The sequence below is a fragment of the Bufo bufo genome, chromosome 3 (genome assembly GCF_905171765.1).
Source record: "Bufo bufo chromosome 3, aBufBuf1.1, whole genome shotgun sequence".
Taxonomy (NCBI): Eukaryota; Metazoa; Chordata; class Amphibia; order Anura; family Bufonidae; genus Bufo; species Bufo bufo.
Window position 1 is genome coordinate 440,459,290 of NC_053391.1, and position 25,240 is coordinate 440,484,529.

Genomic DNA, 25,240 nt, shown 5'->3' on the forward strand with positions numbered 1-25,240 from the left:
ACAGCCATCTGACACCAGCCCTAGTACTGAGAAAAAGGAAAGACATATTGCATAATGACACTGTGTCATAAATTCTGCAGCATATGGTCAACAGAATAAAAAAAATAAATACATAATCCCCCCACCCCATTAATTAAGAAGATTTAAAACACGAAAAATAACTCAAATTAGTCAAATGAAATTGGTAGGCTTGGCTTAAATTCATCTAATGTGTATGGCCACTATAAAGCCACCTTTAGAGGGCAATATTTTTTCAGTAGTTTACAAAATATGGACTAAAGTACTACAGTGTGAAAAAAGCATAACCCTGAAAACACAGGAACATAAACTCTGAAGCTGTGGTACAGATGTAGCAAAGTTAACACACAGAATTGGTGAGTTACATCACATCTAGTTAACGTGTTATGACTGACTCTTAACTCTACTAGATCTGTAGCACCATTTTCCATAGACTACTGTATCTCCCTTATCACATTACCAAATAATAACGATTAGGATAATAATCCATAATACATAGCTAGGTTAATGTCCTAATCTACCTACACCTGATATTACCATTTAGTCTAGGAAGTATGTCTGTTGTCTAAGAATTATGTTCAGCTCATATCTATCCTTTACGCCATATACTGAAATACTATGCTCAGAATAGGTCATCAGTATCAGATCGGCTGTTTGAAGACAAAGCAGCACTCATACGACTGCTGCCTTCTCTTCACTGTTTACGCGTATGCCGTTGACATCGCAACGTTGAGCAATTACACCTGCTCGCTGCTGCAAGTGTAATTGGGGCTGCTCGTACAAGCACTGCGTTCCCTTCAAACAGCTGATCGGCAGCGGTCCGGCTCCAAGCACCCTCCCCCGATCTGATATTGATGACTTATCCTGAGGATTGGTCATCAATATAGGAAACTGGCCAACCCCTTAGAGCATGCCGTAAAAAAATATATATTTTTAGGGTACAGCCACAAGGAGCGGCCATGCTGCGGTCACGAACCACGTGGCACCTTCAATACCTATGCAACTATGCAGTGTTGTCTTCATTAGTTAAATGAAAGGAAGCTGCGGGCTAATAGGCTGTGCGGTTCTTGACTGCAGTCTGGCTGTTCCGCATGGCTAAGCCTGTATGAGACAGGTAGATCAGCAAGCGATTGCGTGGAGGGAAGCGGTCCCTCGGGGCAATCGCTTACTAGCTAGCGGAGGAGACCGTTGCTATTGCATGCAGTGATTTCCTCTGCAGCAACGGACAGTATGATCTGCTGCCAGTAAGACCTGATTTTTAAGCATGCTTAAAAACCTGAATTGCCTGAGCGACAAGCGTTTCCTCATTCACTGGGCAATCGGCGGCAGTATTAACACTGCGAGATGATTGCTAACGAGCTTTCATGCGGATGCTAGTTAGTGATTATCGTCTGGAGCATCAGTCAATGTAATACAGCCTTTAGGCAGTTCTATCACATTTCCCAATCTAAATCCTCTCTGGTTACCCTCCCTACTCTAACTCTTCTCTGTTACACTCTTGCACCCATATGCACTTCACATCTGCATAAAAAGATCCTGGCTAGATGTCTAGTTCATGAAGTTTTATGTCTACTAGCCTGTATTCTATAAAAGATGCATGGACCATTGTACAAAACAGGACCCGTTTCCTCATAGATTTGAAATTCTTACAAGCAGGACCCTATGTCTGATTTTATTTGTGCATGTACCCTCTGATTTACAAAATGCTGTGGAATACATGTAACCTTTATTGAGTATAAAGCCATTTAAAAATAATGCAATCCTTACACAAACCAACTAAAATCGGGTTTTGTTTTGCATTCTGTATACTACAGCAGACTGCAGCAGACACATCAGGCAGCAGTTTTCAGTACACAAATATGCACCCCTCCCTAATTTTTGTACACGGTATAAGTAGGCTTCAGACTTCAGAGGTGAAATAAGGGCAATCATTATCACTGACTGAGAGGGATGTGAAGGAAATGGAGTGTGGTTTCTGGAAGGCACACTAAGGGATTTCTACAGAGGATGACCTATTTGGAAAGACACCACTGGCATTACAATTGCTGGTGTATGGAATAAAGCAAGGCAAGCAAAGTACAGAGAATTATGATTGGATTACTCACTGGCTTTTGTTGATGTAGTCATAGCAAAAGAATGTTTATGAGGATAAGAGCAAAAACCGACGTAACTTGTCAACCATATACATTTCTGACGACAATAAAGATTGCTGTCTAAAGTTTTACTACTTATTAACAAATTATACCAATAAAACTAGGCCAATTACCGCAACAAGATCAACAGTTATGTCTGACTAAACACATGCCTATGGCATAAATCAACTATGCAACCTACAAAGAAACTGCCAGACCGCATGAAAATACAATACCAATTTATTAAACATGATTTAAAGGACAATACATGATTAAACAAACAAAACAAGTGCAGGGACAAGGCGACATCACCAGAGGCAATAATTCATACTGCTCCACATCGTGGTAAAGAAAATAAAGTGAAAGTGCAATTATATCAATACAATCGATCACAAAGGCAGAATGTATCACCCATGTTGTGTCTACTCCGGGATGGCGCCAACCCCAACGCGCGTTTCAGCAAACCTTCGTCTGGGGGTGGCATCATCACCATGAGACTAACAATAAATACCTCCACCAACCAATCCTAGCGCTGGTTATATTAGCGTGCACACCTGGACCAAATATGAGAATGATATCGGGGGCCGCCGCTTTGTGATGCGACGGATCACGTGACAATAAATCACGTGATCTACATTGGACCACATGGTGGCACCATCACATCCCGCGAGATTACGGAGATAGTGTCAGCAGCTTCGAAAAATTGAATAGCGCATGGCCAGGCCTGCGTTACAGCGCAACTTGATAAAAAGAAAAAGGAAAATTTGAAAAAAGAGTGAAAGGAAATATAGAAGGGAAACAAAATGTGCATAGTATGCAAACAGAATAGTGAAACTTGTAGGGTTGTGACCAACCTTAAAAAACATCCATAATCAATTACATAAGAAAGCGCATTGAAAACATGATTAAAGTGAACGTGATTATAAAAAAAAATTATATAAGAATCAATTGATATAAGTGAAGTGATATGAAAAACTGTGAAGCAGATTATGTAAGTGAAGGTGATGTGAATGAATGAATAAAGAAAAAAGAAAAGTAAAAAATATAAAAATATTAGAAAAGATAAAAGATGATGAAGCGAATGTGTGAATATGGTGTGTGAATTATGTGAACATACTTGAAATCAGTTATTCCTTGCTCATATAATCATGAGAATTGTGAATTGAATAAAAATTGTTGAATGAAAAAATGATATTAAATACAAATAAAAAATGTAAAAGAAAATGATAAAAAAATGTTTTTTTTCATATTTGCGCAGCAAACAGATCATAAGGTCCAGCAATATATTTATAATCCTAAAAGGTAGATGGTAGGTTAATTACCTATATCAACAACACTAATTAAACACATAATAAATATAACATTTCATGATTAAAAAACATTAAAAACAATAAGCATGTGCTGACCCAGGAACTGCTTATAGGAAAGACGAAAAGCCAGTGGACTCATTGAGTCCATTAGGACGCAATGTATTCAATTTCCAAATCCATTTACATTCCAATTGAGCAAGTTTCTTTAATATGCTTCCACCCCGAACATTTTTAGGTACGCAATCTATTCCTCGGACCTTCAAACCTTTGGGATCACAGGCATGATGTATTTTGAAATGTCTGGCGACAAGGCTTCAAACTCATCACATCTCTTTCATTAACAGCAGTTGAAATATCAAGAACATGTTCACGTACCCTTTCAACTCCCTTGTGGTAAGACTCACATACACTTTTGGACACGAACATCACAAAATTCTTTAGCTCTTTCCATATTGGTACATCCTATACATCTCCCACATGGGACAAAGCCCCATTTGGGTTTCCCTACCCCTGGAAAAATTGAAGGAACCGGTTTAATGTAGAGACTCTTTACCAGATGATCTTTCAAGTTTTTGGATCTTCTTGCTACTACCGAAGCGCCCGACGTGGCATACTTTGCAACAATCGGATCAGTCAGTAGTACTGGCCAGTATTTTTCCAAACATGCCTTCGTCTCAGACCATCTAGAGTGATAACTAGTGATAAATCTCACCTTATCTCTAGGTTTCTTTGTCTTAGCGTTTAGAAGATCAGAGCGGGAGCAGGATTTTGCCCTCCTATAAGCATATTTGATGAATCGTTGACTATATCCACGATTGGAAAAGCGCTGTTTCAAGTCATTCGCATATTCTTCAAAATTATGATCAGTGTAGCATATTCTACATCTTCTAAGGAATTGTCCAATTGAAATCGTTCTGATCAATTGTGGAGGATGGGAGGAGGAAGCGTGAAGAAAGTAATTCACTGAAGTTGGCTTCCTAACACTTGTCACAATCGAGCCATTTCACCCCTTCGGACCTGGAGGTATTTGTTCATTCTTATTATTCTTTGGCAGAAGGTATACACTGCGTGCAGAATTATTAGGCAAATGAGTATTTTGACCACATCATCCTCTTTATGCATGTTGTCTTACTCCAAGCTGTATAGGCTCGAAAGCCTGCTACCAATTAAGCATATTAGGTGATGTGCATCTCTGTAATGAGAAGGGGTGTGGTCTAATGACATCAACACCCTATATTAGGTGTGCATAATTATTAGGCAACTTCCTTTCCTTTGGCAAAATGGGTCAAAAGAAGGACTTGACAGGCTCAGAAAAGTCAAACATAGTGAGATATCTTGCAGAGGGATGCAGCACTCTTAAAATTGCAAAGCTTCTGAAGCGTGATCATCGAACAATCAAGCCTTTCATTCAAAATAGTCAACAGGGTTGCAAGAAGCGTGTGGAAAAACCAAGGCGCTAAATAACTGCCCATGAACTGAGAAAAGTCAAGCGTGCAGCTGCCAAGAGGCCACTTGCCACCAGTTTGGCTATATTTCAGAGCTGCAACATCACTGGAGTGCCCAAAAGCACAAGGTGTGCAATACTCAGAGACATGGCCAAGGTAAGAAAGGCTGAAAGACGACCACCACTGAACAAGACACACAAGCTGAAACGTCAAGACTGGGCCAAGAAATATCTCAAGACTGATTTTTCTAAGGTTTTATGGACTGATGAAATGAGAGTGAGTCTTGATGGACCAGATGGATGGGCCCGTGGCTGGATTGGTAAAGGGCAGAGAGCTCCAGTCCGACTCAGACGCCAGCAAGGTGGAGGTGGAGTACTGGTTTGGGCTGGTATCATCAAAGATGAGCTTGTGGGGCCTTTTCGGGTTGAGGATGGAGTCAAGCTCAACTCCCAGTCCTACTGCCAGTTTCTGGAAGACACCTTCTTCAAGCAGTGGTACAGGAAGAAGTCTGCATCCTTCAAGAAAAACATGATTTTCATGCAGGACAATGCTCCATCACACGCGTCCAAGTACTCCACAGCGTGGCTGGCAAGAAAGGGTATAAAAGAAGAAATCTAATGACATGGCCTCCTTGTTCACCTGATCTGAACCCCATTGAGAACCTGTGGTCCATCATCAAATGTGAGATTTACAAGGAGGGAAAACAGTACACCTCTCTGAACAGTGTCTGGGAGGCTGTGGTTGCTGCTGCACGCAATGTTGATGGTGAACAGATCAAAACACTGACAGAATCCATGGATGGCAGGCTTTTGAGTGTCCTTGCAAAGAAAGGTGGCTATATTGGTCACTGATTTGTTTTTGTTTTGTTTTTGAATGTCAGAAATGTATATTTGTGAATGTTGAGATGTTATATTGGTTTCACTGGTAAAAATAAATAATTGAAATGGGTATATATTTGTTTTTTGTTAAGTTGCCTAATAATTATGCACAGTAATAGTCACCTGCACACACAGATATCCCCCTAAAATAGCTAAAACTAAAAACAAACTAAAAACTACTTCCAAAAATATTCAGCTTTGATATTAATGAGTTTTTTGGGTTCATTGAGAACATGGTTGTTGTTCAATAATAAAATTAATCCTCAAAAATACAACTTGCCTAATAATTCTGCACTCCCTGTAATGTTGGTATGGTAGGTTCTTTCACAATAAGAGAGTCATACAGGGGTTTAGATATCACATCATCATCCAGGGCCTTGTCCAGGATCCGCTTCATCATCCATTTAATTGATGGTGGAATCTCCTTGTCTCTGGCTTTTTCATTTTTATCCAGCAACTCTTCCAATGTACGCACAGATTCTTGTTCTTCTTTCGTGGTAAGGATATCAGTGTCCTCCTCTTTGTAATGCCACCTCTTAAGAAGTAACGAGCGTGCAAAGATATGCAAATCCTTCACCGCTTCAAAGTGTCCTGTTATTTGTCACCCTTCCTCTCCAGGAAATTCCTCCTCTTCCCATTGAATATAGGCCCAGGAGCCTCCTTTCTTTTTGAGGAACTGGATCTTGTCATTCTGCCTGTGGATTCCAAATAGTCTGAGACTGAAGATAGAGATGAAATGGAGGATGTACGATTGCGAACTGTAGTACCCTCTCTTCTTAATGATGTCTTATCCTTGTATTTCCATTTGTATATCTTCTTAGATTGAAAGTCATTACAATCACGGATGAATTTCTTTACCTTGATTGAGGAATAGATTGTGTACCTAAAAATGTTCGGGGTGGAAGCATATCAAAGAAACTTGCTCAATTGGAATGTAAAAGGATTTGGAAATTGAATACATTGTGCCCTAATGGACTCAATGAGTCCACTGGCTTTTCGTATTTCCTATAAAAATTTCCTGGGTCAGCACATGCTTATTGTTTTTAATGTTTTTTTATTTTTAAATGTTATATTTATTATGTATTTAATTAGTGCTGTTGATATATGTAATTAACCTACCATCCACCTTTTAGGATTATAAATTTATTGCTGGACCTTATGATCTCTTTGCAGAGCAAATATGAAAAAATATATATTTTTTATCAATTTATTTAACATTTTTTATTTAATATCATTTTTTCACTCATCAGTTTTTATTCAATTCACAATTCTTATGATCATATGAGCAAGGATTAACTTATTTAAATTATGTTCACATATTAATTCACACACCATATTCACACATTAACTTCATCATCTTTTATCTTTTCTAATATTTTTATATTTTTTTCTTTATTTTTTCTTTATTCATTCATTCACATCACCTTCACTTACATACCGGTAATCTGTTTCACATTTTTTCATATCACTTCACTTATATCAATTGATTCTTTATATCATTTTTTGCATCATGGTTGCACATTTATTCACAATTTTTATAATCACGTTCACTTTAATCATGTTTTCAATGCGGTTTCCTATGTAATTAATTATGGATGTTTTTTTAGGTTGGTCACAACCCTACAAGTTTCACTATTCTGTTTGCATACTATGCAAATTTTGTTTCCCTTCCTTTTTTCCTTTTACTCTTTTTTCTAATTTTCCTTTTTCTTTTTATCAAGTTGCATTGTAACGCAGGCCTGCACATGCGCTATTAAATTTTTCGATGCTGCTGACACTATCTCCGTCCCGGAGGAGACACAACATGGGTGATACATTCTGCCTTTGTGATCGATTGTATTGATATAATTGCACTTGCACTTTATTTTCTTAACCATGATGTGGAGCCAGTGTGTTCTCCTCTGATGATGTCGCCTTGTCCCTGCACTTGTTTTGTTTGTTTTATCATGTATTGTCCTTTGAATCATGTTTAATAAATTGGTATTTTAATGCGGTCTGGCAGTTTCTTTGTAGGTTGTATACTTATTAACAAAGTTTGATCAGGAATCACTCCAAAGGGCTTAAAGGGTTTATTCCAGGTGTGGTAATGTGAACAGTGCTGGAAGGTGTGTTGTCCCACTTCAGGTACCTCAGATGGGTGAGACAGATAAAATCCAGAGAGTGGCAACAGTCTCAGCAAAGCATAGTTTGTATACATTTTCTGGGCTGGATTTTACTTGGACTGGTGGCTATGCTTGGTAGAGGGAGTTGCCAGTCCACACCCTTCCAGTACAGATTTTCCTTTCTATCTGTGGTGATCGCAGGTGAGGCCTGCTGTAATCAGGCTGGCATAAAGTGCCTCAGAGTAGGTCAGTCTGGGGAGAGATACGCTGTGAGATACAGAGACCCAGAGCAGAAGCTCTGTGCGTGGTCTCAGCTCACCAGGCTGAGAGACCCTGGGGCACTATGACAGCCCGAAGTTTGGGGAACGCCGTTACGCCGGGATTGAAGGGTCACAAAGGAGGACTGTTGGGCCACACTTCCCCATACAGGTACGGGACTGATTACAGCCGGAGAGGCTGGGGAACTACAGGCTGAGAAAAAGCCGCATATGGGTTCCTGTGTGTGAACAGGGTTCTGTAGGGCCACGTTAACAGGTGTAGTGAGAGCCCAGCCGGGCAGGTATTTGTTTTGTTTTGATGTATGTGGGAACCCCAGTGATTATTAACTGGAATGTTCCGTGTATGAAAAATGTCCCAATAAATGCAATGTTTGGCCCCGAAAGCTGCGGTGGACAACGATTCTTATGAGAATGACCCCCAAGTACAGCGATCCCTTACACAGGATTAGGCCTCTTTTAAAGTAAGCCCCCTGGCATGTGACACCTAAGGAAGGAATAATACTCCCCTGCTCCCCACCACTCCAGTCCTTTGCTGTGGCTCAGTTAGGTGATCTTCAAGTCCCCGCCTTTTTACTTCCGGCCAGGATACTGGTGGGGTGATATGTGCCGCTGCATCCAATGACTGGCCTCAGCTGTGGCATGTCCCCAAGTGGCATCTGACCCAGCAGTGATGTGATGTTGGGGGACACGTCAATACAAGGACCAGTCACTGGCTGCAGCAGACATAATCCTGTCTGTTAAAGAAGCCAGGCACCGGAAGATCGCCAAACAGAGCCAGGGCACAGGACCAAAGAGTTAAGGAGCAGATGAGGATGGTTCTTTCCTTAAGTACCCTACACCAAGGGGCTTACTTTAAACAAGAACAAATCCTGGAATAACTCTTTAAAGAGGACACAAATAGTTTTCAAACCCAAAGCCCAGAAAGGCTGCTAATAACTGTTTTAAGCCCTTCATTTTCCATTTTTTACTCCTTGTCTTCCAGGATCCATAACTTTTTTATTTTTCAGTTCACATAATCATATGACAGCTTTTTTTTCCCGCTGGACAAGTTGTACTTTCTAATGGCACCATTTAACATTGCGTACAATGTAGTGGGAAGCTGGAAAAAATTTCAAATGGGGTGTAATTATGCAATTTAGTCACAGTTTTATGGGCTTTGTTTTTATGTGGAGTTTCCTGTGCGGCAAAACTGACCTGGTCCCCTGATTCTGCGGGTCAGTACAATTACAAAGATAACACATTACATAATTTTTGTTTTAATAATGAAAAAATAATAATTTGGAAAAGTTATGTCTGCGGTGCTGTGTGAAGGCTCATTTTAGAAACATAGAATGTGTCGGCAGATAAGAACCATTTGGCCCATCTAGTCTGCCCAATATAATGAATACTATGAATAGCCCTTGGCCCTATCTTATATGAAGGATGGCCTTATGCCTATCCCATGCATGCTTAAACTCCTTCACTGTATTTGCAGCTACCACTTCTGCAGTAGGGCTATTCCATGCATCCACTACTCTCTCAGTAAAGTAATACTTCCTGATATTACTTTTAAACCTTTGCCCCTCTAATTTAAAACTATGTCCTCCTGTGGCAGTTTTTCTTCTTTTTTTTGTCGGATCTTTAGTTTTTATTGGTACCATTTGGAGTGTGTATGATATTTTAATCACTTTTTACTTAATTTTTAATTCAATTTTTTGGAGGATGTAAAGCGAAAAGAATATGGCAAATTGTCCATTTTGGTGTTTTTCTGTTATTTTTCATTTTAATTATGGGGAATGGGGTGATTTAAATTTTGATATATTTTTTAAAACTTTATTTTTTATTTTTTTTCTATCACCCTAGGTGACTACACATAGCAATTATTACATTGCCATTCCTTTATACTGCAATTAATTACCTTTGCAATTCATTGCTAAGTTCTTATGAAGCCCTTCCACCTGCAGGACACCATATGAACTGCAACAGCATAGTGCACAGGCCCAATCAGTCTCGGTTTACCCTTCCTCACAACACACAGTATTGTTGTTTACAGGCAGTGGGATGGCTGGTCTTGGTCACCAGCTGCTATCAGGATTCTTGGACTAGGTGACGTAGAGCTTAACGGTAGACTGACCTCAAACTGCCTGTGGTACCCCGCAGTATCTTTGCTGATTTAGGCCCTTAGATGATGCATATTTATGGCAAGTGTTTTTCATCTACACTGCTAACTGGCAGATCATGTGTTACAGACCCAGGTGTATGGCCTAAGGCTTGTCTGCACCTCTTTCAATCATGAGTTCTCACTTAAAGGGGCTTTTTAAGATTTTAATACTGATGGTTTATCCTCAGAATAGGACACTAATATCTAATTTGCATTGGTCCAACACCCCGCACTCCTGCAGATCAGCTGTTCTGCAGTAGCTGTCCATTATTAAGTGGACAGAGGTCATACCTGCAGTGCTTCTCACATTCACATGAATGGGAAGTTGGTTACCATGTATGTCATTATTAACTACAGATCCACAGTATCTCCTTAAATGTTAATGCAAGATTATGTGAACATTTGGTGACATAACAAAAGACATACTCAAGAAAAGAGACACCCTGGTCTCCTCCCATGTTAAACAAAAACATGCGGGAACATCAAATCCATACCCTTTGTCGGCATAACCCTGGTCCCCTCCAATCCTAGGGGAGGTCACTGGGACTTACAAACAGAATGTACATGCATTCATATACTAAAATCGGTTTCAACACAGGGCCTTAATGAGCACTCAATTTACTCAAATACTTCATCTAATACCGTTTTACATTGAGGAGATGCATGTCTTTTTTATATATATCTTTCAGTAATCAACAGCTTGGTGTGAAAACCTTTGTCAAATACTGTATACTTCCAGAAATAACACCTTGGTTTGGAACATTCACAACATGACTTTCTGATTTAGGCAATTCCCATCAGCCGACTTGGCCAGGAGACGCACTTATTAGGTCTCCCTGGTGACATTACGATGTCCTGAAACGTGAGACATGCGGGGCGTGCCTAAGCTGCCAGAGGATTCTCCTCCCAGTGGTCCTGCCTCAATGGCTTAGCATGCTGTCACTTCTTTAAGTGGTAGTGACAATAACACAGCTCCAAAATGCCCCTATGTGTAATTTAAATATAAGAAAGGAATTAAGAAGGGTGGATATACCCACTTCCTCACGAATGGTCTGCCATTGACCTGGAGGAGTTACAAGGAAGCTTCCGATCAGCCCATCTTCCCATGAGTGGTTCACTAGGGGATGGGATGTTGTGGGAGGTGGGGCTTGGCCTTTTACAGAGAGAACAAAACCAGGGCAACTTGCCACTGCCTCTCTGAACAGCCATCTTGCACAGAAATAGCTCCATGTACTCTCTGACAAGCCGATCCAGGTGAAACATGCCAGAGGAGGTGCACAATATAGTCTACAACTAGGATTAGGATGCAGACAGGCTATGGTTTAGGTTCAAGGACTGGCTGGGGTTGCTGCTGTAACAGCGAGTGCTCCTCTGGGCCAGTGCTAGGGCAAACTTATACAGAGGACCTGTTCATCAGGACACTAGGGAACATAAAGCTGACCTCAGCAAGAGTGTTCAATAGACCTAACCCACTTTATGAAACCTTTATGTCTGCTTGTTTGTTTTGATGTTCACACATGTTGACCCTTAATAGAAACAAATAAAAGCTACATTATAACATTCTCTCTGATCTGACACTCAATCAATCTGCCAGCAATATAAAAATAATTAAGTCACATGACTAAAAGGTCTTTGTGCATCAATAAGTTTTAGCCAACAGCATTAATATAATTGGGCAGTAGGTGGTAGCATATCCTAAGTACTGTTTATAACATACACATTTACAGCACAATACACTTACATCACAGTGCAGTATATCCACAGTGCATTTCCCACTGTTTTCCCAGTGCCTCTCACATGCGATATTCATTGCAGTCTGCCCAAGGCATATTACTCCCAGGGTACGATATATTGAAGCAGGCTACCTGCGCAATTTCTCACAAATAGTTAGCTACAGTATGTCAATGGCCTGCACACACAAGCTGATTTACCTTTCTAGTGGTGTACCATTTTTGTGGTACCCCAGCTGACATTTCCCAATAGTATAAGGCTCATGCACAGCACATACAGTACAGACCAAAAGTTTGGACACACCTTCTCATTTAAAGAGTTTTCTTTATTTTCATGACTATGAAGGCATCAAAACTATGAATTAACACATGTTGAATTATATACATAACAAACAAGTGTGAAACAACTGAAAATATGTCATTTTCTAGGTTCTTCAAAGTAGCCACCTATTGCTTTGATTACTGCTTTGCACACTCTTGGCATTCTCTTGATGAGCTTCAAGAGGTAGTCCCCTGAAATGGTCTTCCAACAGTCTTGAAGGAGTTCCCAGAGATGCTTAGCACATGTTGGCCCTTTTGCCTTCACTCTGCCGTCCAGCTCACCCCAAACCATCTCGATTGGGTTCAGGTCCGGTGACTGTGGAGGCCAGGTCATCTGGCGCAGCACCCCATCACTCTCCTTCATGGTCAAATAGCCCTTACTTTCAAAGTTTTCCCAATTTTTCGGCTGACTGACTGACCTTCATTTCTTAAAGTAATGATGGCCACTCGTTTTTCTTTACTTAGCTGCTTTTTTCTTGCCATAATACAAATTCTAACAGTCTATTCAGTAGGACTATCAGCTGTGTATCCACCTGACTTCTCCTCAACGCCACTGATGGTCCCAACCCCATTTATAAGGCAAGAAATCCCACTTATTAAACCTGACAGGGCACACCTGTGAAGTGAAAACCATTTCAGGGGACTACCTCTTGAAGCTCATCAAGAGAATGCCAAGAGTGTGCAAAGCAGTAATCAAAGCAAAAGGTGGCTACTTTGAAGAACCTAGAATATGACATATTTTCAGTTGTTTCACACTTGTTTGTTATGTATATAATTCCACATGTGTTAATTCATAGTTTTGATGCCTTCAGTGTGAATCTACAATTTTCATAGTCATGAAAATAAAGAAAACTCTTTGAATGAGAAGGTGTGTCCAAACTTTTGGTCTGTACTGTATGTAACACATTTCACATCTAACATGACGTATCATTCATTTTGAATGCTTAGCTGGTTTCTTGGACTACAAGCCGAGAACCAATGGTCTCAAGAAAGTCTGGTCCAACACAAAAGGTTCTGATGCAAGCCAGAGTTGGGACAGTGCGTAAACTGACACATACTGCACAAGGTCCTAATGTTGACAGCATCAGGAAGTTCTGTACAGAGTCCAGAACATACAGGGTCCAGATGCTCAGGAGCTTGTGTAAGGTAGTGCCTGAAAGTTAAAGAGGCAAAAGGGACTGGGAGCAGTAAGTTTATCAGGGTCTGGTGTCTTTTTAATTTAGGGGCTGAATGTGCCATTTTTTATATAATTATCTTATATACACATTGGTCAATAATAACCAGAAACTGGCCAACCCATTTAATGTACATAAGCATGTAGAAACATGGAAAGAAACTGTCTGAAAAGATGTAGTACTTACTGTTAGTACAGGAACAAAAGTTTCCTATAAACTTTATATATTCATATGTTGGAATTTCTTTGTGATTTAGAGTTCCTCTCAAAAGATGACAGCAAAATTCCAAATCATTCTCAGCTTGGAAAAAAAGAACAATAAAAAAGAAGAAATAAAAAAACATGGCATCAAAAGTACATAAAAAATATAAAGCAGAAATATCACCCCAGGTGATAATTTGTTACAACAGCCTGAACATTTCTTCATTATATAATTTGAAAATTGACATTCATTCTTTAATTATAAATGACAGCAGGTGGAGATTAAAAATGTATTCTTCTGTCAGCTGAGGTCATCATATAAAATACATTTACTACATAAACACTCCAGTTTCAGTACTATGCAATGAACTTGATAACACCCATCAATGAGTGGTTACTAGTGATGAGTGGAATTCATGTTTTGAAGTTTAATTTCGGCGTTCGGGTTTTCTGGCAATTTCGTTATGGATTCCATTACGGAATTCTATGACGAAATGAATAATGGAATGCCTTTAAGAGGCATTCCGTTTTGCAATCGGTCATAATAGAAGTCTATGGGCTGCATAACGGATCCATCTGGTTTCCGTTATGCAGAAATCCTCTTAAAGGCATTCCGTTATGCATTCCATCATAGAATTCCTTTATGGCCTGTGGTAACGGAATCCATAGCGGAATTGCCAGAAAAACCGAACCCTGAACGCCGAACTCGAACTTAAAAACATGAATTTTGATCATCACTAGTGGTTACCATTTGTCCCCATGCAGAGTACTAAGGTCCCATATTTCCATAATAAGATTCAGGAGAAGGTTTAAGTCACTAAAGAGCATACTGAATAAATGTTGAAATCAAAATGCAGTGGTTGTCAACGTAGTGCTTAAAATACTGTTACACAGAAAAATAAGTGACATTTCGGATAGACTTGACAACATACACAAAAAAAAATAATTAATTGTTTTTGTTTGTGTGTATCAGACAAGTAAAAAAAACGTAAAAAAGACTTATAGGCATTGTCCTATCTTTCCATTTCCATGGTAAGATGGGACTAAGTACTGGCCCAAGGGGTGGTGGGAGGTCTTTCGAAAAGGTACTGTATGACAGTATTTTATTGCTTGAAAATACACGTTAGGCAATTCTAGCTCACACTGTTAATACAGCTTGGCTAGATTATAATAAAATTGTAATAATTCAAAAACACACAGAAATTTTCAGCTTATGTTCTGTTGGATATTCTACAAGAATATGACATAAAGCCCACACAACAAACACTATTTGTCAGTTTTTAGGGTACTTTCACACTTGCATTGTTGGATTCCGGCAGGCAGTTCCGTTGCCGGAACTGCCTGCCGGATCCGGCAATCTGTATGCAAACAGATACCATTTGTAGATGGATCTGGATGCGGATCCGTCTCACAAATGCATTGCAATACTGGATCCGTCTCTTCGGTTGTCATCCGGAAAAACGGATCCGGTATTTATCTTTTTCACATTTTTAAAGGTCTGCACATGCGCAGACTGCAAAACTGGATCCGTTTTTCCGGAACACTTGGGGCCGAATCCTACATTAATGCATTTCAATGGAAAATAATGCCGGATCCGGAATTCCGGCAAGTGTTCCGGAATTCTGGACAGAGAAAATACCGCAGCATGCTGCGGTATTTTCTCCATCCAAAAACCGTACCGTGACTGAACTGAAGGCATCCTGATGCATACTGAACGGATTGCTCTCCATTCAGAATGCATTAGGATAAAATGTATCAGTTTTTTTCTAGTATTGAGTCCTTAGGACGGAACTCAATACCGGAAAAGACAAACGCAAGTGTGAAAGTACCCTTAACAGACTTTTAAAGAGCTTCTGTCAGGTCTCTTGTCTGTTTTATTGCCCATAAAAAAAAACATGTTGGAGCCTTTTTCTTACAACTCTCCACTGTGCCTTTTCTCTGTTATTCCTCCTCAATATGAATGACTAAATAACTTGGTGTCACCATAACTGTCTGCACCCAGTAATACCCAGTTGTCACATTTTTATGGGGAATTATTAAAGTATCAAGTATGACTAAAAAGATATGTCAGAATGGCTTTGATCCCTACACATTAACTTTAATGATGCCACATAGTTCCATAATGGTACATTGTGAGTCTGAGCTAGTAAAGACACCTTTATGTGCCATTACATTAAGATATTTACATGGCCACTACCAATGTGTGATCACTAGGGGAAGCATGGCTGTAACGTAAAGCAGCACTACGGTCAGTTAAAGAAGACATCACTACTCCTGATTTACTGTAATATACCTTTTTTAGTAGAGTGCATTTGGAAAGTCTTCAGACCCTTTCACTTTCTTTTTTACATTTTATTACATTGAGGCCTTATGCTAAAATAAAAAATAATTCAAGTTTTTCACCATCATTCTGCCCTTAGTACTAAATTAATAATGAGAAACTGAAAACAGATTATTCGATTTGAATATGCAAATTTATTAAAAAGGTAAAACTAAAATCTTGCATTGACATAAGATTTCAGAACCTTTACTCATTAATTAGTTGAAACACCTTTGGAAGCAATTACCGTCTCCAGCCTTCTTGGATATCATGCCATGAGCTTTGCACACGGATTTGGGGATTTTATGCCATTCCTCTCTGGAGATCTTCTCAAGCTCTGTCAAGTTAAATGTGAAACGTTGATAGACAGCTGTGAAGAACTCCCCAGTATCCGTTCAGTTATTTTACCTCCCTGCTATTTAATCCCCATGGATACCTACTCCTAACAATGGACGTAGACATCTTTGTGTATCAAGGACATGTGTACACACACTTCCAGACACTCCGTCTGCTTCTGGCCACAAGACTGATCTACTTAGTGAAAATACACGAGATAACACTTTGGCCATTGTCTTGGAAAAGACACAGTGATTGCTTGTAAGCCATGTGACCAAGCCCCTGTTTTGTGGATTGAGTTTCCAGGACTCCATTGTCTCGCTGGCTCAGAGGAGGAGTTTGATGCTGTTTAAATTGAGTGCCTTTGTTTTTCATTAAATGTGTCTTGTTTCAGCATGAAGCTTTTGCTCCTGTGTGGATTATTATACGACACCAGCGATATTTTACTCTGTGGATTCTTGGCGATATTATTTCATGGGAATAGGGGAATGACAGACGGTAACTCATATTCAGACCGTCACAACAGCCATTTTCAGGTCTCTCAAGAAATGTTCAATTGGGTTCAAGTCAGGGTTTTGGATGGGTCATTCAAGGACATTCCCAGAGTTGTACCTAAGCCACTCCTGTGTTGTCGTGGCTGTGTGCTTAGGATCATTGTTGGAAGGTGAATATTCAGCCCAGTCTGAGTTCCAGAGCACTTTAAATCAGGTCTAAATTAAGAATATCTATGTACTTTGCTCCATTCAGCTATCCTTCAACTCTGACTGGTCTTCCTGTCCAACTGCTGAGAAAAACCCCCACAGTATGATGCTGCCACCACCATGCTTTTCTAGGGATGTTATTGAGTAGGTGATGAACAGTGCCTTGTTTGCTCCAGACACTACCTTTAAAATTGAGGCCAAAAAGTTCAATCTTGGTTTTATCAGACCAGAGCATCTTCTTTCTCACAGTCTGAGAGACCTTTGGGTGCTTTTTATGCCAACTCCAGTTGGGATTTCATGTGTTTTTTTTTACTGAAGAGAAACATCTTTCTGGCCACTATGCAATAAAGTCAAAATTGGTGGAGTGTTGAAGTGATGGTTGACCTTCTGGACATTTCTCCCATCTGGACATATGACCTTTGGAGCTCAGACACAGTGACCACTGGGTTTGGTCACCTCTATTATCAAGCCCCTTCTCCCCTGATTACTTAGTTTGCTTAGGCTGCCAGTTCTAGGAAGATCCCTGATTGTTCCAAACTTCTTCCTTTTAAGAATTATGGCTGTCACTGTGCTCTTGAGAACTTTCAGTGCAGCAGAAATTTTTGGGCCCTTCTCAAGATCTGGGTCTCCACACAATCCTGTCTCTGAGCTCTTCAGGTAGTTCATTCGTCCTAATGGATTGGCTTTTGCTCTGATATGCATTGTCATCTATGAGAACTACAGGGGTTCTGTCCTACCAAATCATGTCCAATCAACTGAATTTACCACATGTGGACTCCGATCAAGGTGAAGAAACATCTCAAAGATGATCAAGAGGAATGGGTGGCCCCCAGAGCAAAATTTTAAGTGTCATTGCAAAGGGTTAGAATACTTACGTATATCAATGCAAAATGTTTGTTTATTCTTTTTAATTTGCACAAATTGCTAACATTCTGTTTTTACAGAATTAAAATGAAAACTGTGAAAGGGTCTGAAGACTTTCCGAATGTACTGTATATATCTGCATTCCCCTTGAAATAACAATTCTGCAGCATCTATTCTTATAACTGTAGTTTGTGCTTTTTCATTATTAGGCTAGGGTTACATGCACTGGCCATTTGACAGATGTCGCAACCAGGATTGCAGAGTAGCGGTGATCCCATAGAAATGAATAGGGTCGCCACGGCAGTCACAAGAAATCCAGCCTACAAGGATGTCTGCACATACAATATGTACAATGTGTGACTTACCTGGAATAGAAAGCATCTGTAGGAAGTAAATTAAACTCACCATTCAAAAAACTGATTGCTGTAGAGTCTGTTACAAACATGGGTGAAGACAGAATTTTATAGATGTCAGAATGTTCTTGTTCTGGTAAAAAATTCAACAGATTTTGATCCAAGATGTCTGACTGTTGAATGAAAAGGAATGGTTACGCACATAATTTAATGCATATGATAACCAAAGAGAATTGAGGATTTAAGATTACAAAGAAACCCACCTTTATGTACATTAAGAAATTCGCATTAATCATTAGTTTACTACAGACTAAGGCCAGCATCACATACATCAGTTGTGTCCGGCCAGGAGCTTTAGGATGGGAGCCGGACACAGCTGATATATGTGCACAGTACTTCAATGCACAGATCCAGCGACTGTACATTGATGGTGCCATTCAGATAGCTCATGTAGCGTTTTTCCGTGGGTGCTATTTGGCATCTGGCATCACAACTGGGATCAGTTCTGGCTCATTTCCCCTCCAGCGTTTTCTGCGTCATGCCAGAGAGGAACTGAGCCGGATATACACTGCCTGTTCAAAAAAAAAGTCGCCACCAAAAAAAAAAGGTCACACACTCTAATATTTCGTTGGACCACCTTTAGCTTTGATTATGGCACACATTCGCTGTGGCATTGTTTCGATAAGCTTCTGCAATGTCACAAGATTTATTTCCATCCAGTGTTGCATTAATTCTTCACCAAGATCTTGCATTGATGATGGTAGAGTCTGACTGCTGCGCAAAGACTTCTCCAGCACATCCCAAAGATTCTCAATGGGGTTAAGGTCTGGACTCTGTGGTGGCCAATCCATGTGTGACAATGATGTCTCATGCTTCCTGAACCACTCTTTCACAAGTTGAGCCAGATGAATCCTGGCATTGTCATCTTGGAATATACCTGTGCCATCAGGGAAGGAAAAAATCAATTGATGGAATAACCTGGTCATTCTGTATGTTCAGGTAGTCAGCTGACCTCATTCTTGGAGCACAAACTGTTGCTGAACCTAGACCTGACCAACATCAGCAACCCCAGATCATAGCACTGCCCCCACAGGCTTGTACAGTAGGCACTAGGCATGATGGGTGCATCACTTCATCTGCCTCTCTTCTTACCCTGACGTGCCCATCACTCTGGAACAGGGTAAATCTGGACTCATCAGAACACATGACCTTCTTCCATTGCTCCAGAGTCCAATCTTTATGCTCCCTAGCAAATTGAAGCCTCTTTTTCTGGTTTGCCTCACTGATTAGGGGTTTTCTTACGGCTACACAGCTGTTCAGTCCCAATCCCTTGAGTTCCCTTTGCATTGTGCGTGTGGAAATGCTCTTACTTTCACTATTAAACATAGCTCTGAGTTCTACTGTTGTTTTTCTTCGATTTGATTTCACCAAACATTTAAGTGATCGCCGATCACGAACATTCAGGATTTTTTCCCCGCCACATTTCTTCCTCAAATACGATGGGTCCCCACTATCCTTCCACTTTTTAATAATGCGTTGGACGTTCTTAACCCAATTTTAGTAGTTTCTGCAATCTCCTTAGATGTTTTCTCTGCTTGATGCATACCAATGATTTGACCCTTCTCAAACAGACTAACATCTTTTCCACGACCACGAGATGTGTCTTTCGACATGGTTGTTTAAGAAATGAGAAGCAACTCATTGCACCAGTTGGGGTTAAATAACTTGTTGCCAGCTGAAAGATAATCGCCCATGCAGTAATTATCCAATAGGTGGCTCATAACTATTTGCTTAGTAAAATCCAGGTGGCGACTTTTTTTTTGGGACAGGCAGTGTATGTTAGGGGGTCTAAACTAGTACATATTATATCATATTATTATATCACTAGTTTAAAGAGGTTGTCTCACCTCATCATTTCTGCCCCCTGAGTCCTGGACTATTGTCTCTCTTGGGGGGGGGGGGGGGCCCTGCCATTACTGACATTGCCGGGAGAAGCTTGCAGTGTATGAGGTGGCCTGGATGGGAGGGAGCTACTGCGCATGAACGGCTATGCGCGCTCGCTCATGCAATCCCAACCAGAATCCCACCCAACTACAAACTGAGCAAGCACACCATTGTTTTTCTTGTGAAACTCCCAATAAGTTTGATGTTTCACATGACCCTCTTCCTACTGAAAAAAAAAAGTTGGATTCAAAATGGCCAACTTTAAAATGGCCGCCATGGTCACCACCCATCTTGAAAAGTTTCCCCCCTCACATATACTAATGTGCCACAAACAGGAAGTTAATATCACCAACCATTCCCATTTTATTAAGGTGTATCCATATAAATGGCCCACCCTGTACAATCAGTGGAGACATCACTGGATGTAATGGGTATGTCCCATATGTACTGAAATATCAGGCAGCATGCTGTTGGTAGAGCTGGCTTGGTGTTGTAGCCCACATTTCACCTCCCCAGTCCCCTCCTCCAGAATGTGGCTGCTGGCACTGGCCGCCACAGAGAGGTAGCATTTGGAGAGGTATTTCATGCTATTTGGTTCTGCTGGGGTGGTGCTGCACTATGGTATTGCTGAACCTGCCTACTAGTCTTGGCGCCACCCACTTCTGACTTCTACAACATTGGGTCACTTTTAGTTTTTTTCCCAAAGCCATTTTAAGTTTCCAATCTGCCCTGGTTGATCACTAAGGTAGGAAAGTTTTGCTTCCTGTCTTTTTATGCATTTGGCAAATGGATGACTCTTTTATTTGCCAAATTCATGGAACTATATGCCATATAATAATGATTAACTGTTAACAAGTAGGCTAGCTGCTATACACTGCTTTTATATCGCTTTTTGTTTATTCTATAACACTTCAGGCTGTTACATTGCCTGAATGTCATTAAAACATGCACATTAAAGCAGACTGATAATACATGCACACATGGCAGCAACTGCAGATTTCTGTCACTTCTGTCGTAAACTACCCTGGCAGCCAGATGTTGCAATGTGATGGTAAAAAGGACTAGGGGAAATTTATCAAACTTGTGTAAAGTAGAACTGCTTAGTTGCCCATAGCAGCCTATCAGATTCCTCCTTTCATTTTCCAAACGAGCTCTGAAAAATGAACGGTGGAATCTGATTGGTTGCAATGGGCAACTAAGCCAATTCTACTTTACACCAGTTTTGATAAATCTCTCTTATTATTGTAGAACATAATACATTTTTTTAGAACTGTTCATTTTCAAAATCAATTAAATGAAACTGGGCTGCTGGTTGCACCTGCATTTCCTATTGAGAATCATAGGTAATGAAAAGGGTTTTCCCAGATTTTTATATTGATGGCCTATAGTCAAGATAGGCCATCCATATCAGATTGTTTAGTTGTTCCTTTGCTACCCGAACTACACAGTTCTGTCCAATTTGTAGTGGATGAAGTTGGTGAACGTCAATCTGAGCTTTGCAGTTAGAGCTAGAGCTGTGTAGTTCCAGCGTCTGCTTCTGGCACTGGAGTTAGGATCCATTCACACGTCCGCAATTCTGTTCCGCATTTTGCAGAACGGAATTGCGGATCCATTTATTTCTATGGGGCTGCACGATGTGCTTCCCGGATCCGGAAATGCGGACCCGCACTTCCGGGTCCGCAATTCCGTTCCCGAAAAAAATAGAACATGTCCTATTCTTGTCCGCAATTGCGGACAAGATTAGGCATTTTCTATAAAGGGCCAGCAATGTGCGGTCTACAAAATGTGAAACGCACATGGCCGGTGTTGGTGTTTTGCGGATCCACGGATCCGCAAAACACACACGGATGTGTGAATGGACCCTTACTCGGTAACAGCTGATCACGTGGGGTGTTGCTCCTCCACCTATCAGATATTAAATGCCTATCCTGAGGATAATATAAGAATCCTGTAAAAACCCCTTTAAGGAGGACCTGTCACCAAAAAATACAATGCATTCTGACAGCACTTTGTTGTGGAGCAGAAGAAGCCAAGCAGATTGATGTATAATTTTGTGGGAAAGGATTCAGTAAAACCTGTAATTTTTACATTTATACTGTACCTCTGCATTTTTCTACCTTGTGTGAGTAGAATCAGTACAGAACATAGGTGTTTAGGGATGAACGAATTTCATATTTTGAAGTTCGTGTGCGGGTTTGTGTTGTGGCATTTACTGAATTGCGTTATGGGTTATGTTACCACGTCGGCGAACACTGCGAACTGGCCATCACTGGTTATCAGTGATTGATAGCACTGTGTGCATAAGTGTACATAGAGAGATAGCTGTCAGTCACTGATAACACCTCCTCCCTGTACCGATGCTACTCACAGAAGGTAGAAAAATGCAGAGATATAAATGTAAAAATTACAAGTTTTACTGAATCTTTTCCCACAAAAATATATATCAATCTTGCTCAGCTTAGGGTGGGTTCACATCTGCATTCTGGATTCCGTTATGGTATAACATGGTTATAATGGAAGAAAACGGAATCCATAAGACGGAAGTCAAAACGGAAGCCTTAAGACGTTTTGATCCGTCTTAATACACTTTAATACAGTTTAAGGCCTATTGCACACGACCGTATGGCTTTATCAGTGTTTTGCGGTCCGTTTTTCACGGATCCTTTTTTCCCGTTTTTTGTTTCCGTTGTGTTTCCGTTTCTGTTCCGTTTTTACGTTCCGTTTTTCCGTATGGCATATACAGTATACAGTAATTACATAGATAAAATTGGGCTGGGCATAACATTTTCAATAGATGGTTCAGCAAAAAACGGAACGGAAACGGAAGACATACGGATGCATTTCCGTATGTGTTCCGTTTTTTTTGCGGACCCATTGACTTGAATGGAGCCACGGAACGTGATTTGCGGGCAATAATAGGACATGTTCTATGTTAGAACGGAACGGAAAAACTAAAATACGGAAACGGAATGCATACGGAGTACATTCTGTTTTTTTTGCGGAACCATTGAAATGAATGGTTCCGTATACGGACCGTATACGGAACGCAAAAATGAGAAACGTAAAGTAAACGGGAAAAAAAAAACGGCCGTGTGCAGGAGGCCTAATACACAATAGAAGTCTATGGGGAAGCATAACGGATCCGTCTGGGTCCCATTATGCAAGACAGAAAACAAAGTCCTGTCGACAGGAATTATTTCTCCGATCTGCATAACGGAAACCAGACGGATCCGTTATGCTTCCCCATAGACTTCTATTAAGACGGAAAGCAAAGCGGAATGCCTTTTAAAGGCTTCCATTTTGCATTCCGTCATAATACAAGTCTATGGGGAAGCATAACGGATCCGTCCTTCCGTCTTATTGATTCCGTTATTTTCCGTTATAACCATTTTATAACGGAAAGCCATAACGGAATCTAGAACGCAGATGTGAACCCACCCTTATTCTGCTCTATAGCATTGTGCTTTCGGATTGCATTGCATGCTTTGGTGACAGGTTCTCTTTAACACATATGACATTTAAACGATGCATAATTCAAGTATTAAACTGTATTAAAGTGTACATTGAGGAGGAATTATACTATTGTCGGTCATACAAAGAAAAAGCACTTACTGGTAAATGCCCAAGTAATGGTGTGACACTATCAGAGACATAGATTATACTCCCATCTGTTGTAACCACTATAATAAAGCCATCAAGTGCCTACAGAAACAAGTAAGCAACAGCTTGTTAGCATTTAGGAGCAAAAATCTCATATAATAGCTGTTTAAAGGAGAACCGTTTTTGACAATAACAAGTGCATTCACTAAATATGGTAATAAAGTGATGGCATATCACTGGATCCCCAACCAATGCTGAGAATGAAGGGCCTGTAATATTGGTTTTGGCAGCACTGCTTTGCTGGGAAGTGCAGCAAGCGCTATTCAATTAAATGGGGCTGTGCTGCAGTTATTTGCACAGCAGGTGGACTTGACACCAATGTCTAGGTAAAAACTGTGGAGAGGACACAGCACTGAAGTGCTGCAGATCCTTCAGATCCTTCATTTTTAGGATCAGTGGAAGGGCTTAAAGGGTTTCTATCACTTCGTTTCACCTATTTAGCTTTCAGACACTAGCGATCCGCTAGTGTCTGCTTTATCTAACCATCCTAATATAAGAGCTTATTGTCCTGCCGTTTAGCTAAAAAAATAACTTATATAGATATGCAAATGAGCCTCTAGGTGCTATGGGGGCGTGATTAGCACCTAGAGACTCGGTCTACCTTAACAAACTGCCGCCGCCCAGCGCGTCCCTCCAGCCCGCCCATCTCCTCCGGAATGCGATGCTCCTCGTATTCGGCGCATGCGCAGTGAATGTCTGATCGCTTCCCTGCTCAGACATCTCCACTGCGCCTGCGCCGATGACGTCATAGTGCTCCGAGGAACAGGCGCAGTGGAGATGTCTGAGCAGGGAAGCGGTCAGACATTCACTGCGCATGCGCCGAATACAGACGCGCACAAGGAGCATCGCATTCCGGAGGAGATGGGCGGGCTGGAGGGACGTGCTGGGCGGCGGCAGTTTGTTAAGGTAGACCGAGCCTCTAGGTGCTAATCACGCCCCCATAGCACCTAGAGGCTCATTTGCATATCTATATAAGTTATTTTTTTAGCTAAACGGCAGGACAATAAGCTCTTATATTAGGATGGTTTGTTAGAGCAGACACTAGCGGATCGCTAGTGTCTGAAAGCTAAATAGGTGAAACGAAGTGATAGAAACCCTTTAATAAGCTGCCTTTCAGTAGAACACTAAAAGACAGACTATAATACACTGCACTAGTACTTAGGGGATCATTTTAAGATTGGTGGGGGTCCTACCGCTGTACCGCCGAGTATGGTGCTCGGCTATCTCCGGAACTACCATAGAAATGAATGGAGCAGTCATTTTAGGGTACCTGCAAGGGCCCTGCAGGGGGTACAGGGCTCCCGTTCTCATGATCGGTTGGGGTCCTGGTAGA

General features: G+C 40.8%; 1 protein-coding gene across 9 annotated transcripts in view; it reads right to left on the reverse strand.

Moving 5' to 3' along the window:
- NPAS2 (neuronal PAS domain protein 2) overlaps positions 1-25,240 on the reverse strand; it is a 168,102-nt gene that overhangs the window by 40,473 nt on the left and 102,389 nt on the right. For 8 of the 9 annotated variants that reach the window (XM_040425042.1, XM_040425043.1, XM_040425041.1 and 5 more), the window contains 3 exons: positions 23,860-23,949; positions 18,356-18,476; positions 13,716-13,829 (listed from right to left, as the gene is read on the reverse strand). In XM_040425042.1, the coding sequence (XP_040280976.1) occupies positions 13,716-13,829; positions 18,356-18,476; positions 23,860-23,949 (325 nt within the window). The remainder of the gene's footprint in view (positions 1-13,715; positions 13,830-18,355; positions 18,477-23,859; positions 23,950-25,240) is intronic. The other variant, XM_040425044.1, reaches the window with a different exon arrangement.